Genomic DNA, 13,717 nt, shown 5'->3' on the forward strand with positions numbered 1-13,717 from the left:
CAAGTTAAAGCAAAGGCCTATGGCTTTTGGTTAATTTCTTCGATGTTAGAGCTAGATTTACAACCAGCAGTTAGTTTCTCACGTATCAGAGCCAGGCCTAAGCAACAAGTAGACTCTCACACATCAGGTTTGATCATATGACTCAGGACTATCACTCCACAAGGCCAAGCAGAATAGATAATTCCTTGCTAAAGATGCTGCTGTGATGGCCTAAGGCCGGGAGTATGCGGAAATAATGCCTACAGATTAATGAGGGCAGGATAAGTCAAAGGTAGGTTGGTTTTAAAGATCAAAGACAGCAGTAAAATTCAAAAGGGACAGCGGGAAAGAGAAGGGGAGATTGACTATTGTGAATGATGAAAATTGTATTTTTCACTGTATTTGAACATTACTTCAACAAAACAAACAAATGTTTCAGTCTTCACTGAGCGATCAGATCATTTTTATAATTTAATTCAGATACTGTATATGTTACACATATCAAACTTCATGTGATCCAGAGATTGAATCTAATTCCAGTTTTCTCTAATTTCAATGCATTCTGTAAAATACGAGTCTGTCTACATTGCAGTGATAGTTTTAAAACCATGGCTGGACTCCCCTGTCAAGAGGACATGGATTTAAGTTAGTTGCACTTTCCCTTAGGTTTTTACAGGGCTCTAACGTTTGGTGTTGGTTCCCAAGGGGTGGGACTCTGGTATGCAAGGAACAATCAATCTAACTGATTTGACCAGCACAGTGGAATTCTATCTTGCCATAATCGGACAGGTAAGATCGAGATCCCAAAAATGGAGCTCCAAAGATGGATCCGATTTGCAAACAAAATTCTGTTACTATTTTCTCCCCAGATTGTCCACACAATGGAGAAATGAAAGCTCTCTTCCCACCTCGCGACTGTTCCACAGGAAGTGAAGTAAGTTGCCCAAGCTCATGGCTTTCAGAATGAGGCGAAGGGGCGGAGCTTCAGTTTGGCACCAGAAGGTCTTGACTAGGTTGTCATGGTTACAGATTTGGATGTGAAACTTGACCACATTTAGAAAGTCCTTCACTTCGCTGGCTCTGGCTTTTTCTGAGGGAGATAGAGAAGAAAGCACAGGCTGTATCACCAGGAAACAGGGAAATGTGATGCAACCCAGTTTCTGGTGGGGGTTTAGGCAAAATAGGCAGTTGCCTAGCACAGCAGCTTCAGGGAGGTGGGGAGGGGGAATAAAGCAGCTGCAGTGAAAGCAAAACATTAGATCCTGACAGCCAGATAGCTGAAAAGAACATGTAAGTCTCTACTTTTACCCTCAGGGAGAGTAGGTAATTTTCAAGTAGCCTTTCAACTTGGATAAATGGCTTTTGAAAATTGCCCTCATTACAAGTTTTTTCAAAACGTTTGTTATACTGCACACAGGCACAGTCACCTATCAATATTTTTATTTCTTTCAAAATCTGTTTTTATTCAATAATAATAAAACATGTTACAAGAGGCAAAGTTTCCATTAAGTTGTCTCAACAGCAGGAACAGTCCGGATCATAACACAACAATGAATAAAAAAAATCCCGCCCATGATATGAATGTCAATAGCTTCAGCAGATTAGAGAATGCCAGGGATTTTGGTTCTTATAACCCCTAGACAGCTTACAAATTAACATAACTATTTCCCAACTCCCCTACCCCGCCCCCAACTCCTCCCAAGAACTCAAAAATTAATAGATCACCAGCTGCTTCCTGACACCTATTCAGTACTTGACTACAAGCTTTAGGGGGTGCGGAATTTAAATATGGCTCCCAAACCAATAGAAAATGTGTAGGATTCCCATATCATTAAATCACGCAATTTATTCCTCTAATATGAGAAGGTAGGAGGACCTATCATCCAACCAATGATTAAGTATATATTCCTTAGTAATAATGCAAGCTTTATATTAATCATGGTAGTTCTATTATTAGGTTTGAATTTACTGTTTTCATGTTTGCCTCATGTATTGTATTTATGTTTATTCTTGGTTGTTTTACTATTGTTATGCTGTTAATCAAAATTGTAAGTTTTATGTTAAACTGCACCTGCTGTCGCCTTGGGTGAATAAAGGTGGTTACTAAATTCCAATAAATAAATACATAAATAAGAATCTGAACCTCCCCCCCCCCCTCCCTTCTGTTTTATGACCATGAAAAAATAAGCAGACAACTCTGGAAAGTGTTATAGAAATGTTAAATCATTTTAGGCTCCTTTTACTGAGCTGCACTAATGCATGCTTAATGCAGTAAAGAGTCCCATGTTACTTTTTGGCATGTTCATGCACTAACCGCACATTAATTATCGTTTAGTCATTTTTTTTCAGGGGGTGTGATACATACAGGGCCGCCAAGAGACTGGGCTGGGCATAGGGGCATTCTGAAAATTTATGTGCAATGTAATAGAATATCGGGGATGCACGAAGGGCCGCCGAGAGTGGGGGTTAGAGGGCAAGATTCCTGATATTTTTCTTGAGTCTGCCCCCCTTCAATCTCATTTCAGAACGAGAGGACATGAAATGAGATTGAAGGGGGGCAGACTCAAGAAAAATGTCAGGAAGTATTTTTTCACGGAGAGAGTAGTGGATGCTTGGAATGCCCTCCCGCGGGAGGTGGTGGAAATGAAAACAGTAACAGAATTCAAACACGCGTGGGACAAACATAAAGGAATCCTGTTCAGAAGGAATGGATCCTAAGGAGCTTAGCCAAGATTGGGTGGCAGAGCCGGTGGCGGGAGGCGGAGATGGTGCTGGGCAGACATACGGTCTGTGCCAGAGCCAGTGGTGGGAGGCGGGACTGGTGGTTTGGAGGCGGAGATAGTGCTGGGCAGACTTATACGGTCTGTGCCAGAGCCAGTGGTGGGAGGCGGGGCTGGTGGTTGGGAGGCGGGAATAGTGCTGGGCAGACTTACACGGTCTGTGCCCTGAAAAGGACAGGTACAAATCAAGGTAAGGTATACACAAAAAGTAGCACATATGAGTTTATCTTATAGGGCAGACTAGATGGACCATGCAGGTCTTTTTCTGCCATCATTTACTATGTTACTATGTAATAGAATATCGGGGATGCACGAAGGGCCGCCGAGAGGGGGGTTAGAGGGCAAGATTCCCCAGGCCTGGCCTCCAAAGGGGGGTCCGGCGCTGGCAAGGCTTCCAGAGGCAGCCAGAAGGTTCTGCTCCCTCGGTCTGTCTGTCTCCTGCTCCCGTGTGTTGGGACCCGGGTGATTGCATTAAAGTGATAACCTGGGTCCCGGCTCACAGAAGCAGGAGAGGACAGACTGAGGAAGGTAAGGGGGCTGGGATGGCGGTGGTGGGGGGGGGGGGGGGGGGGGGAAAGCAGCGGCTGTGGCGGTCAAAAGTTGAAATTGAATCAGCTAACTGTGAAGCTACACAAGGATTGTGAGCCAGCAAATGATGTAGCTCACGTGGATAATCACACAATACAAGACCGTTATGCGAGGTGATTGTATTTGGCACAAGTATTACATTGTTGAACAAATGAGGAATGAATGAATACTGTTGAATACAGCAAAGCAAAGTAAAACAACAAGATCTCAAGTTTTTGGAATCAATCAATCCACACACACAACCTGTGTCGGGACTGAATGACAATTGTTTGTGAACAGTTTGAAATGTGCTTTGTTGCACCACCAGGTTATATTGAAAAAAAAACAAAACAGAAAAAAATTGTTACTTGATGCTACATTAATGGTCTTGAAATTCTGTGGGTATATTGTTGAAACAAATCATAATGTTAAAATCGTGTGGTATGAACGTTGTGTGTTAAGAGAGGAAAATAGGATATGATAATGGTAAAAACGTTATGTATGGGAAGGATTGTCACAAGCATATAATAAAAAAACAAGTAGATTTTTTTGATCAGAATTGTTCATAGTGGTTACAACTACTACTACTACTACTATTTAGCATTTCTATAGCGCTACAAGGCGTACGCAGCGCTGCACAAACATAGAAGAAAGACAGACCCTGCTCAAAGAGCTTACAATCTAATAGACAAAAAATAAATAAAGTAAGCAAATCAAATCAATTAATGTGAACGGGAAGGAAGAGAGGAGGGTAGGTGGAGGCGAGTGGTTACAAGTGGTTACGAGTCAAAAGCAATGTTAAAGAGGTGGGCTTTCAGTCTAGATTTAAAGGTGGCCAAGGATGGGGCAAGACGTAGGGGCTCAGGAAGTTTATTCCAGGCGTAGGGTGCAGCGAGACAGAAGGTGCAAAGTCTACTACTATTGGAGATTCTAGATGGAATGTTGCTACTACTACTATTTAGCATTTCTATAGCGCTACAAGGCGTACGCAGCGCTGCACAAACATAGAAGAAAGACAGTCCCTGCTCAAAGAGCTATGTAATAAAAGTGAGCCAAGTATAGGACAATCAAGCCATTGTGACATCACTGATGAGGTTGGCTCTTATTGGTGGACTGAGGCATTATGACATCACACTATTAGCTCTGGTTACAAGAGACTACTACTACTACTATTTAGCATTTCTATAGCGCTATAAGGCGTACGCAGCGCTGCACAAACATAGAAGAAAGACAGTCCCTGCTCAAAGAGCTTACAATCTAATAGACAAAAAATAAATAAAGTAAGCAAATCAAATCAATTAATGTGAACGGGAAGGAAGAGAGGAGGGTAGGTGGAGGCGAGTGGTTACAAGTGGTTACGAGTCAAAAGCAATGTTAAAGAGGTGGGCTTTCAGTCTAGATTTAAAGGTGGCCAAGGATGGGGCAAGACGTAGGGGCTCAGGAAGTTTATTCCAGGCGTAGGGTGCAGCGAGACAGAAGGCGCGAAGTCTGGAGTTGGCAGTAGTGGAGAAGGGAACAGATAAGAAGGATTTATCCATGGAGCGGAGTGTACGGGAAGGGGTGTAGGGAAGGACGAGTGTGGAGAGATACTGGGGAGCAGCAGAGTGAATACATTTATAGGTTAGTAGAAGAAGTTTGAACAGGATGCGAAAACGGATAGGGAGCCAGTGAAGGGTCTTGAGGAGAGGGGTAGTATGAGTAAAGCGACCCTGGCGGAAGATGAGACGGGCAGCAGAGTTTTGAACCGACTGGAGAGGGTTACTTAATTGCAAGATAATAAATATTCATGAGAGATATTTGCATGCACTGCAACCACAGCATGCAAATCTCTCTCGTTAAAATTCATTGCGGATATCCCAAAAACCTGATTGGTTGGGGTGCCTCCAGGATCAGGTTTGGGAACCACTGGGTTAGTGTAAATTATTATACAGTTTGCAAATTATTACATAGTTGTCACAAAAAGGGGTCAATTAGCCCAAGGCATCAGCCACCCCCCCCCCCTCCATTGTAAGCAAGAAATGTGAGAGGTGAGTGCTAGCTGCAAATTGTTCCTCACCAGAAAGTGTTCGAAGAATGACAGTCTGGCCGTTTTTCGATGCACCAGCTCCGCTAACAGTGGCATGACAGATGGGACCATATCGCCCCTGGCACAGAAACTCCTCACCCTGAATTCTTCTGTCTTTGGGCAGCTCCCACTGTTCCAGCAGGGGGTCTCTGGGTTCCACGATACTCATGACTGAGGCTGCTGGGTTCAAGGTACCATATTCCCTTCCCTCTGTATGCAAGGATTCACCTATCAGGAAGGAAAATACATTACCTCTTTGACGGTACCCAGAGCTACACTGAAATGTCTACAGCAAAAACTCAGGACATTGGTGCTGAGGGGCAGCATGAGAAGTCATTTTATATCCAAGCCTAACATCTCAAACATGAAATCAATACTGGCCCTCTCTCAATTGCTGGTCAGGACAACAGATCCAAATCTAGAGCTTCATCATGTGTTCTCACATAACACTTGTATGCTAGATACAACCTAACCTTTCTCACAGATAACTGAGGCTGCAACATGAGCTTGACCTAATTCCCCTCACCAACACAGTCAGGCCTGAATGTAGGTACAACCTAACACCCCTCGCAGACATGCTGAGACTGGAACATAGGTGGGACATAACTACCCTCATAGACTCAATCAGGCCTGAATGCGGGAATAACCTAACACCCCTCGCAGACACAATGAGACCTGAATGTGGGTCCAGCCTAACACCCCTTGCAGACACAGTGAGACCTGAATGTGGGTCCAGCCTAACACCTCTCACAGACACAATGAGACTTGAATGTGGGTCCAGCCTAACACCCCTCGCAGACACAATGAGACCTGAATGTGGGTCCAGCCTAACACCCCTCACAGACACAATCAGGCCTGAATGTGGGTCCCGCCTAACACCCTTTGTAGACACAATCAGGCCTGAATGTGGGTCCAGCCTAACACCCCTCGCAGACACAATGAGACCTGAATGTGGGTCCAGCCTAACACTCCTCACAGACACAATCAGGCCTGATTTGTGGGTCCAGCCTAACACCCCTCGCAGACACAATCAGGCCTGAATGTGGGTCCAGCCTAACACCCCTCGCAGACACAATGAGACCTGAAAGTTTGTATAGTCTAACACCCCTCACAGACAGTTCATATCCATCATCAGGCTTCAGCCTAACTCCCCCCAAGGACACATTCAGGTCTGAACATGGACATCACCTATCCATCTCCCTCCCTTCCCCCACAATTATGCCCATGCATGCATGACCTAACTCCCCTCATTGACATATTTAGGCATGAACATTACACAACCTAACACTCCTCAGAGACAGACTTGGGTCTGAACTTCAACACAACCTAGCTTCTCTTAAAGACTCACTGAGATCTGAGTGTGGCCACGGCCAAACATCCCTTCCAGACACACTCAAAGCTGACTAGGAAGAAATTTAGGAGATGCTTTCCCTCCAGTCACGGATTCTCCTGACCATTCGCTATCTCACCTGCCAGTATAACAATCGGGTCTTCCTCTAGTCCTCGTTTCTTGCGACATGTCTTCCACAAAATTAACACAATCACTACCAATGTGGAGACTACCAGGAAGACGGGTGTAACGATCACTGCATTTTGCGTGCCATCCTCATCTGCATTAAAGGGAAAGAGAGATGTGGTGACCAAGACAATTTAGAATGATCTATGAGCCAACTGGTTCTTTCCTAAGGTTTATACCGTAATGTACTTTGGATATACTGCTCATGTTTGATCTATTCTTACTGTACACCGCCTTGAGTGAATTCCTTCAAAAAGGCGGTAAATAAATCCTAATAAATAAGTAAATGTTTTTAATGATTTATCTGTGGCTCATACAGTATGCCCTAATGAAACTGAATCCCCTACTTCCCTCCACGGCAGGAGTTCTTAACTCAGTCATCTGGACACACCCAGCAGGTCAGGGTTTCAGGATACCCACAACGAATAGGCATGAGATAGCTTTGCATACAATGGAGGCAATGCATGCAAATTTATCTCATGCATATTCATTGTTCCACCATACAGTGACCACTATTATATTGTTATATTAAAAAATATATATAAATGATTTTATTATATGCATGTAACAAATCCTATCTTATACACAATTTTCACCATGAACAATATCAAACCTGTATTTCCCTCTGCATTCATACTAATCAATCATCCCATACTAACCCTATCTTAATTATACAAAAGCAACTCAATACTTATTCACACTGAGTTACAAGACCATAGAATTGACATGAACTAACATGAAATAGCAATCTATTTCTTCATTAATAACCAGGTGGTACATTAGTCCCATTGTCAATCACAACTAGTATCTTGCGTTAAATCTTCAGAAGCATCTGTCCTTCCAATTCTCTCGTTGGATCTTTTAGCGCAAAATGCGCAAGACTTGATTTCTTAATTGCTTTGATGTCCTTCAGCAATATTCATGCCACACTTGATGCATTTTGCGCTAAAAGATCCAACGAGAGAAAAGTTTTCTTCACCCAACGCATAATTAAACTCTGGAGTTAGACGGTTTCCTAAAGGACAAGTCCATAAACCGCTACTAAACGGACTTGGAAAACTCCAAAATTCCAGGAATAACATGTATAGAATGTTTGTACATTTGGGAAGCTTGCCAGGTGCCCTTGGCCTGGATTGGCCGCTGCCGGGGACAGGATGTTGGGCTCGATGGACCCTTGGTCTTTTCCCAGTGTGGCATTACTTATGTACTTATGTCCTCTACTTGGCTCACTTTTATTACATAGAGCAGTGATTTAACCTATTGTGATGTCATAGTGGCTCATTCCACCAATAAGAGCCAACCTCATTAGTGATGTCACAATGGCTTGATTGTATAGAATGTTTGTACGTTTGGGAAGCTTGCCAGGTGCCCTTGGCCTGGATTGGCCGCTGTCGGGGACAGGATGCTGGGCTCGATGGATTCTTGGTCTTTTCCCAGTGTGGCATTACTTATGTACTTACACTTTCACAAGGTCAACAATTCCGATCAGTAACTTTAAAATAGAATGTTTTCCCATCTTGCCTGAGTATTTTACTTTTTCTAATTACATCGGGTAGATATTCAAAGGCTCCTGCCCACCGAAACCCTGATCAGTGGGCTGGGAGGGGATATTACCCAGGCAGTGCTGCTAAATGTTCCCCCTGACTACCGCGATACTGTCTGATTAGTGTTGGGACAATCCATGGGTGGAGTAAAGGTGGACCCAGAAGATATGCAAGCTCTGGTAATAATCAGTGCATAAATATCAGTCCTATCTTAGCCCGGTTAGGTATGTGGGTACTGGTTATCAGCTGGAGGCTGCACAACTTCTCTGTCCACTGGATGTTCAATGTTGGTGTCCAGACATGGCCCAGAATTGAATATCCAGGTCTAATTCAATCCATGGTTATCGGTGGCTTTAACGTGGTTGACTGTCACAGGCTGAATATCAACTGGATTGTTTATGGTCTTTTTATCCGCTTTCAGTGCCTTCCTCTTCTCCATGTTTCTTTTTCAGGGTCTCCTTTCCAGGTTCTGTTTCTTTTGTCATCTGTTCATTTTTCTTTCACTTTGGTCTTTTCATTTTAGCTTGTTTCTGTTCACTCGTAGCTAGTTTTCATCCCTATAGAAACACTGGCTTTTCTCCTCTATAACTATCCCTTCCATTCCTCCTAGCTCTCTATCTCCATCCCATCAATCCAGATATCTGGTTTCCTTGCCCCCCCCCCCACACCCATTGCTGGATCTCTCCCCTCCCCCTACCATTTCCAAATTGACTCTCTGTCCAACTATCTCCATCTTTTTTTTTTTAATACTTTTAAGTTTTTATTGAAAATTTGAATAGTACAATATTGGTAACATCTCTCAACCACTGGTTTGTTGCTTGAGTACAAACTGTTTAATACAGAGATCACCATCTAATCTAGTACAAAAACTCACTGTTCCCCCCCCCCCCCATCCCAGTTCCCATCCCCACCACAATCCACTCCCCCCCCCCCCCCACAACTATCTCCATCTTATTATCTCTCTTTCCATATCATTTCTCCCTATTTTTATTGTCTTAAATCCTCATCACCCCTCCCCCTCCTGCCTCTCTATCTCTTAACCCCATTTTTCCTGATGATCCTTCACAATTTCCCCCTTTTTATTTCTGACCTACGCACAAGCTTTCTATTTCCCAATCCTACAGTCTTCCTCCTTCTTCCCCATTTCCCCCTATTCCTTATTTCCTCCTTCCCCAGTCTCCCATATCCTCCTCTGCCTTTCACCCAGTTCCTAGCTTCCCATTTGCACCTTCCATATTCACCCTCTTCGCACTCCTTCCAACCCAAGCTTCTTCCCTGTCACTTACCCCCCTCTCCCTGCTTCTGACCCTTTCTTTTGCCGTCTTAGGTCTTCCCTCCCACTTCATGCCCCAATGAATTTCCAGCCTCGTTCCCATCAGAATTTAAAATTGTAACCAAGGAAACTTTCCCTCCAAAATTCAAATTTGTGACCAATGGAGTTTCCTGCCTCGATTTCCCGCCAAAATCTTCTTCCTGATGAAACCGCCCACCTCAAACCCCAGCCAATCAGGCTTGAGAACCCAGTATATATAAAGGCAAACTGCAGACCTCGCAACATACCCTGAAGCAAGCCACTTACTCAGACCCGGCAAGACCCGGACAACTGTAACAACCTTTATTACATGTTATCACCAGACAAGATATTTCTTCAAAATCTGGAAAGTTGAGAAGGGATGGATGGGAATCATATGAACATGTATACCCTGGAGGAAAGGAGAAACAGGGTTGATATGATACAGACGTTCAAATATTTGAAAGGTATTAATCCGCAAACGAACCTTTTCCAGAGATGTGAAGGCGGTAGAACGAGAGGACATGAAATGAGATTGAAGGGGGGCAGACTCAAGAAAAATGTCAGGAAGTATTTTTTCACGGAGAGAGTGGTGGATGCTTGGAATGCCCTCCCGCGGGAGGTGGTGGAAACGAAAACGGTAACGGAATTCAAACATGCGTGGGATAAACATAAAGGAATCCTGTTCAGAAGGAATGGATCCTAAGGAGCTTAGCCGGGATTGGGTGGCAGAGCCGGTGGTGGGAGGCGGAGATGGTGCTGGGCAGACTTATACGGTCTGTGCCAGAGCCGGTGGTGTGGGAGGCGGGACTGGTGGTTGGGAGGCGGGGCTGGTGGTTGGGAGGCGGGGATAGTGCTGGGCAGACTTATACGGTCTGTGCCCGGAAAAGGACAGGTACAAATCAAGGTCAGGTATACACAAAAAGTAGCACATGTGAGTTTATCTTGTTGGGCAGACTGGATGGACTGTGCAGGTCTTTTTCTGCCGTCATCTACTATGTTACTATATGTTTCTTCTATTATTGGCTTCTGCATGGTGGGGGAAGGCTTGGAGGCCATAGAGAGAGAGAGAGGGAGAGAGAGGGAATACAGTTTCTGTTGCCTGTTCGCTTTGCAAGAAGATTCTTGACATATGGTTGTATGAAGTGATAAATTACTTTATTGTTGCAGTACAAAGGTCACGATTCATAAAAGGTATAGTTGTAAGCGTGGGTTAGGCAATAGATTTGGGTTGGAAGTATTCACAAAGCTTTGGGACCAAGGTTATAGTTCAGAACACGTGGGGTATCCTCGTTGATTTATTGTAATCTGCAAGTAGACAGCTGTAGTTTGTAAACTTTGTATATTATGGGCACTGCCATGAACCGTGGTTTAGGCTGCGGAGAGGCCTAAGAACTGAAAGAGCAGAATAGAAAAACTGACAGATTAAAAGTCTGCTGGGACCCTTGTTTGACTTCTGTGTGATTCAAAGCCTCATCATCTGTTGCTGATCTAAACAGACACCCCTTACGCAGACAAGAAATAAGGAAGGGGCAGAGGGTGCAAATAAGCTTTGCAGACAAGTTTTGCAAGACAAGGGAAACAGATGTTCAATATGGAGAGCGAAGTAAGTTCCTTCGGAAAACTACGGTGCATGATGAGGCCTTCCCAGAATAGCTAATCTCACTCTCAGCATTTTCAATAAGTATTAACCACAGAATTACCATATCCAGGAAGGTCAATTAGTGTCACATAACTTGTTACCTTAATGAGAATATATAAGTGATTGTATTTCCTACTTCAGTGGAGATGTTGGACGCTGACCGCATTTCTATGCACCAGTGTCTCGTTCTCTCCCAGAAGCAAGGGCGTATCCGAAAGTCGGCGGTAGCGGGGGCCGAAGCCAGAGTGAGGGGGCCCATTTCCGACCCCCCCCCCCCGCCCCCGCCGCCGTGTGTACCTTTGCTGGTGGGGGACCCCAACCCCCACCAGCCGAGGTCTGCTTCCTCCTGCCGCTGCGAGGTTTTTTAAGTTCATCGGGATTCGTCCTCCGTCACTCTGTGCTGCTGTTCAAAGAAGCTGCTAGCTGAATGCAGTTTCGGACTGAGTCTGACGTCGCTGCTGCACAGAACCCGCGGGATTCCCGCGGGGACGGAGGCAGTTCCTGCGGGGTTCCCGCGGGGATGGAACCAGTTCTGCGGGGTTCCCGCGGGGACAGAGGCAGTTCCTGCGGGGTTCCCGCGGGGATGGAACCAGTTCTGCGGGGTTCCCGCGGGGACAGAGGCAGTTCCTGCGGGGTTCCCGCGGGGATGGAACCAGTTCTGTGGGCTTCCCGTGGAAGTGTAAGCTGCACCTGCCTCTCATCTACCGAATACCAATTTATTTGAGTGCTGTCTCCTCCTCCTCCTCCTCTTCTTCCTTGATTTAACAGCATAAATGTGGAAAGTCTTCCATTAAGGAGGTGGTAGAGTCACAAATGATGACGGAATTCAAAAAGGCGTGGGATGAACACAGAGGATCTCTAATTAGAAAATGGAAGTTATATAAAAGCTAATCTTAAATGGCTGCATGTGTGTGGATGTGTCAAGTGACGCTTAGATGGCGACTCTGGCTGTGATGAACTAGAGCTGATACCTGGCAGACTTGTATGGTCTGTGTCTCATACATGGCAATCTGGTGTAGGATGGGCTGAAAAGGGCTTAGACAGCAACTTCAGTGGCTGGAACATGAGGACAGTGCTGGACAGACTTTTATGGTCTGTGTCCCACAAATGAGAACATGAATAGGCTGGAGTGGGCTTCGATGGCAACTCCAGCAGTTGGAACATAAGGATGGGGCCAGATAGACTTCTGTGGTCTTTGTTCCAGAAACACGAAAGAAAAACCATAATCAAGTATATAATATCACACTCGTTGATTTAATGATGAATTGATCATGAGTGTGACTATTGGGCAGAGTGGATGGACCGTTCAGGTCTATTTGCTGTCACTTACTATGTTACTATTAATCCTCTTTGCTCCCAGGCTGGTGCATAGACCTCAGCTCTGACACAGGCACGAGAATCAGATGTCACCTGACCTACTGGCGCGTGCATGTGGCGACCTCTCAGCACACACTGCCAGTGAATCAGAGACAAATCTTACATGTGCGCACCAGAGTGTTCCAAGTTCCAACTTCCGTTCCTTCCTTGCCTACAGTGCTGTGGCTCAAATCCAGAGAGAGACTGAGGGAGCTGACTGGAACTTTCTTTTATGTACTATTAAATTCTTACGGGGATGGGTGGGGATGGGTTAAATTCTTGCGGGGACGGGTGGGGACGGGTTGGGATGGTTTAAATTTTTGCGGGGATGGGTGGGGACGGGTAAGATTCCAGCGGGGATGGGTGGGGACGGGTAAGATTCCAGCAGGGACGGGCGGGGATGGGTAGGATTTCTGTCCCCGTGCAACTCTCTAGTGTACAGTAAGAATAGATCAAACATGAGCAGGAGGCAATTAGAGCAGTAAAATATTTAAATAACAATACAAAGTAAGGCATAGTTTACTACTTACAATGGCAACGCAATACGTAATAGAGCATTTTAATAGTCAGCCTAGGATATAAGCAAAGATGGAACATTTAAAGAAAGTTGCACATGAACGGGGGATTCTGTGTTTGTTTGCACACTAAAAGTGAAGTGTTACTTGCTACAATGGCATTACCAAATAAAATTGTTGGAAATATAAAATTAGAGGGGTGAGGAGGGGACTAAAAAGTTAAAAGTTTGATGACAAATTGTATCATTCAGTTTTTACCGAGATTATTTTTACATTTGAATTATGGATATTCATACCGTTTAATATGTTTCTTTGACATTGCCATCAATAAAAATGTTGAAACTAAAGAAAGTTGCACATAAGGTCAGAGAGATGATTAAATGTTATCTCAGCTGGGGTAGGAGTGGAATACGCATGAAATAGATTTCTATACCAAGGAGGCAGTGCATGGAAATCTATCTC

General features: G+C 44.6%; 1 protein-coding gene across 7 annotated transcripts in view; it reads right to left on the bottom strand.

Moving 5' to 3' along the window:
* Positions 1-13,717, bottom strand: part of LOC115456762 (tyrosine-protein kinase STYK1-like) — a 42,656-nt gene that overhangs the window by 13,663 nt on the left and 15,276 nt on the right. For all 7 annotated transcript variants that reach the window (XM_030186041.1, XM_030186039.1, XM_030186040.1 and 4 more), the window contains 3 exons: positions 6,861-7,001; positions 5,383-5,619; positions 888-1,069 (listed from right to left, as the gene is read on the bottom strand). In XM_030186041.1, the coding sequence (XP_030041901.1) occupies positions 888-1,069; positions 5,383-5,619; positions 6,861-7,001 (560 nt within the window). The remainder of the gene's footprint in view (positions 1-887; positions 1,070-5,382; positions 5,620-6,860; positions 7,002-13,717) is intronic.

The sequence above is a fragment of the Microcaecilia unicolor genome, chromosome 13 (genome assembly GCF_901765095.1).
Source record: "Microcaecilia unicolor chromosome 13, aMicUni1.1, whole genome shotgun sequence".
Lineage (NCBI taxonomy): Eukaryota > Metazoa > Chordata > Amphibia > Gymnophiona > Siphonopidae > Microcaecilia > Microcaecilia unicolor.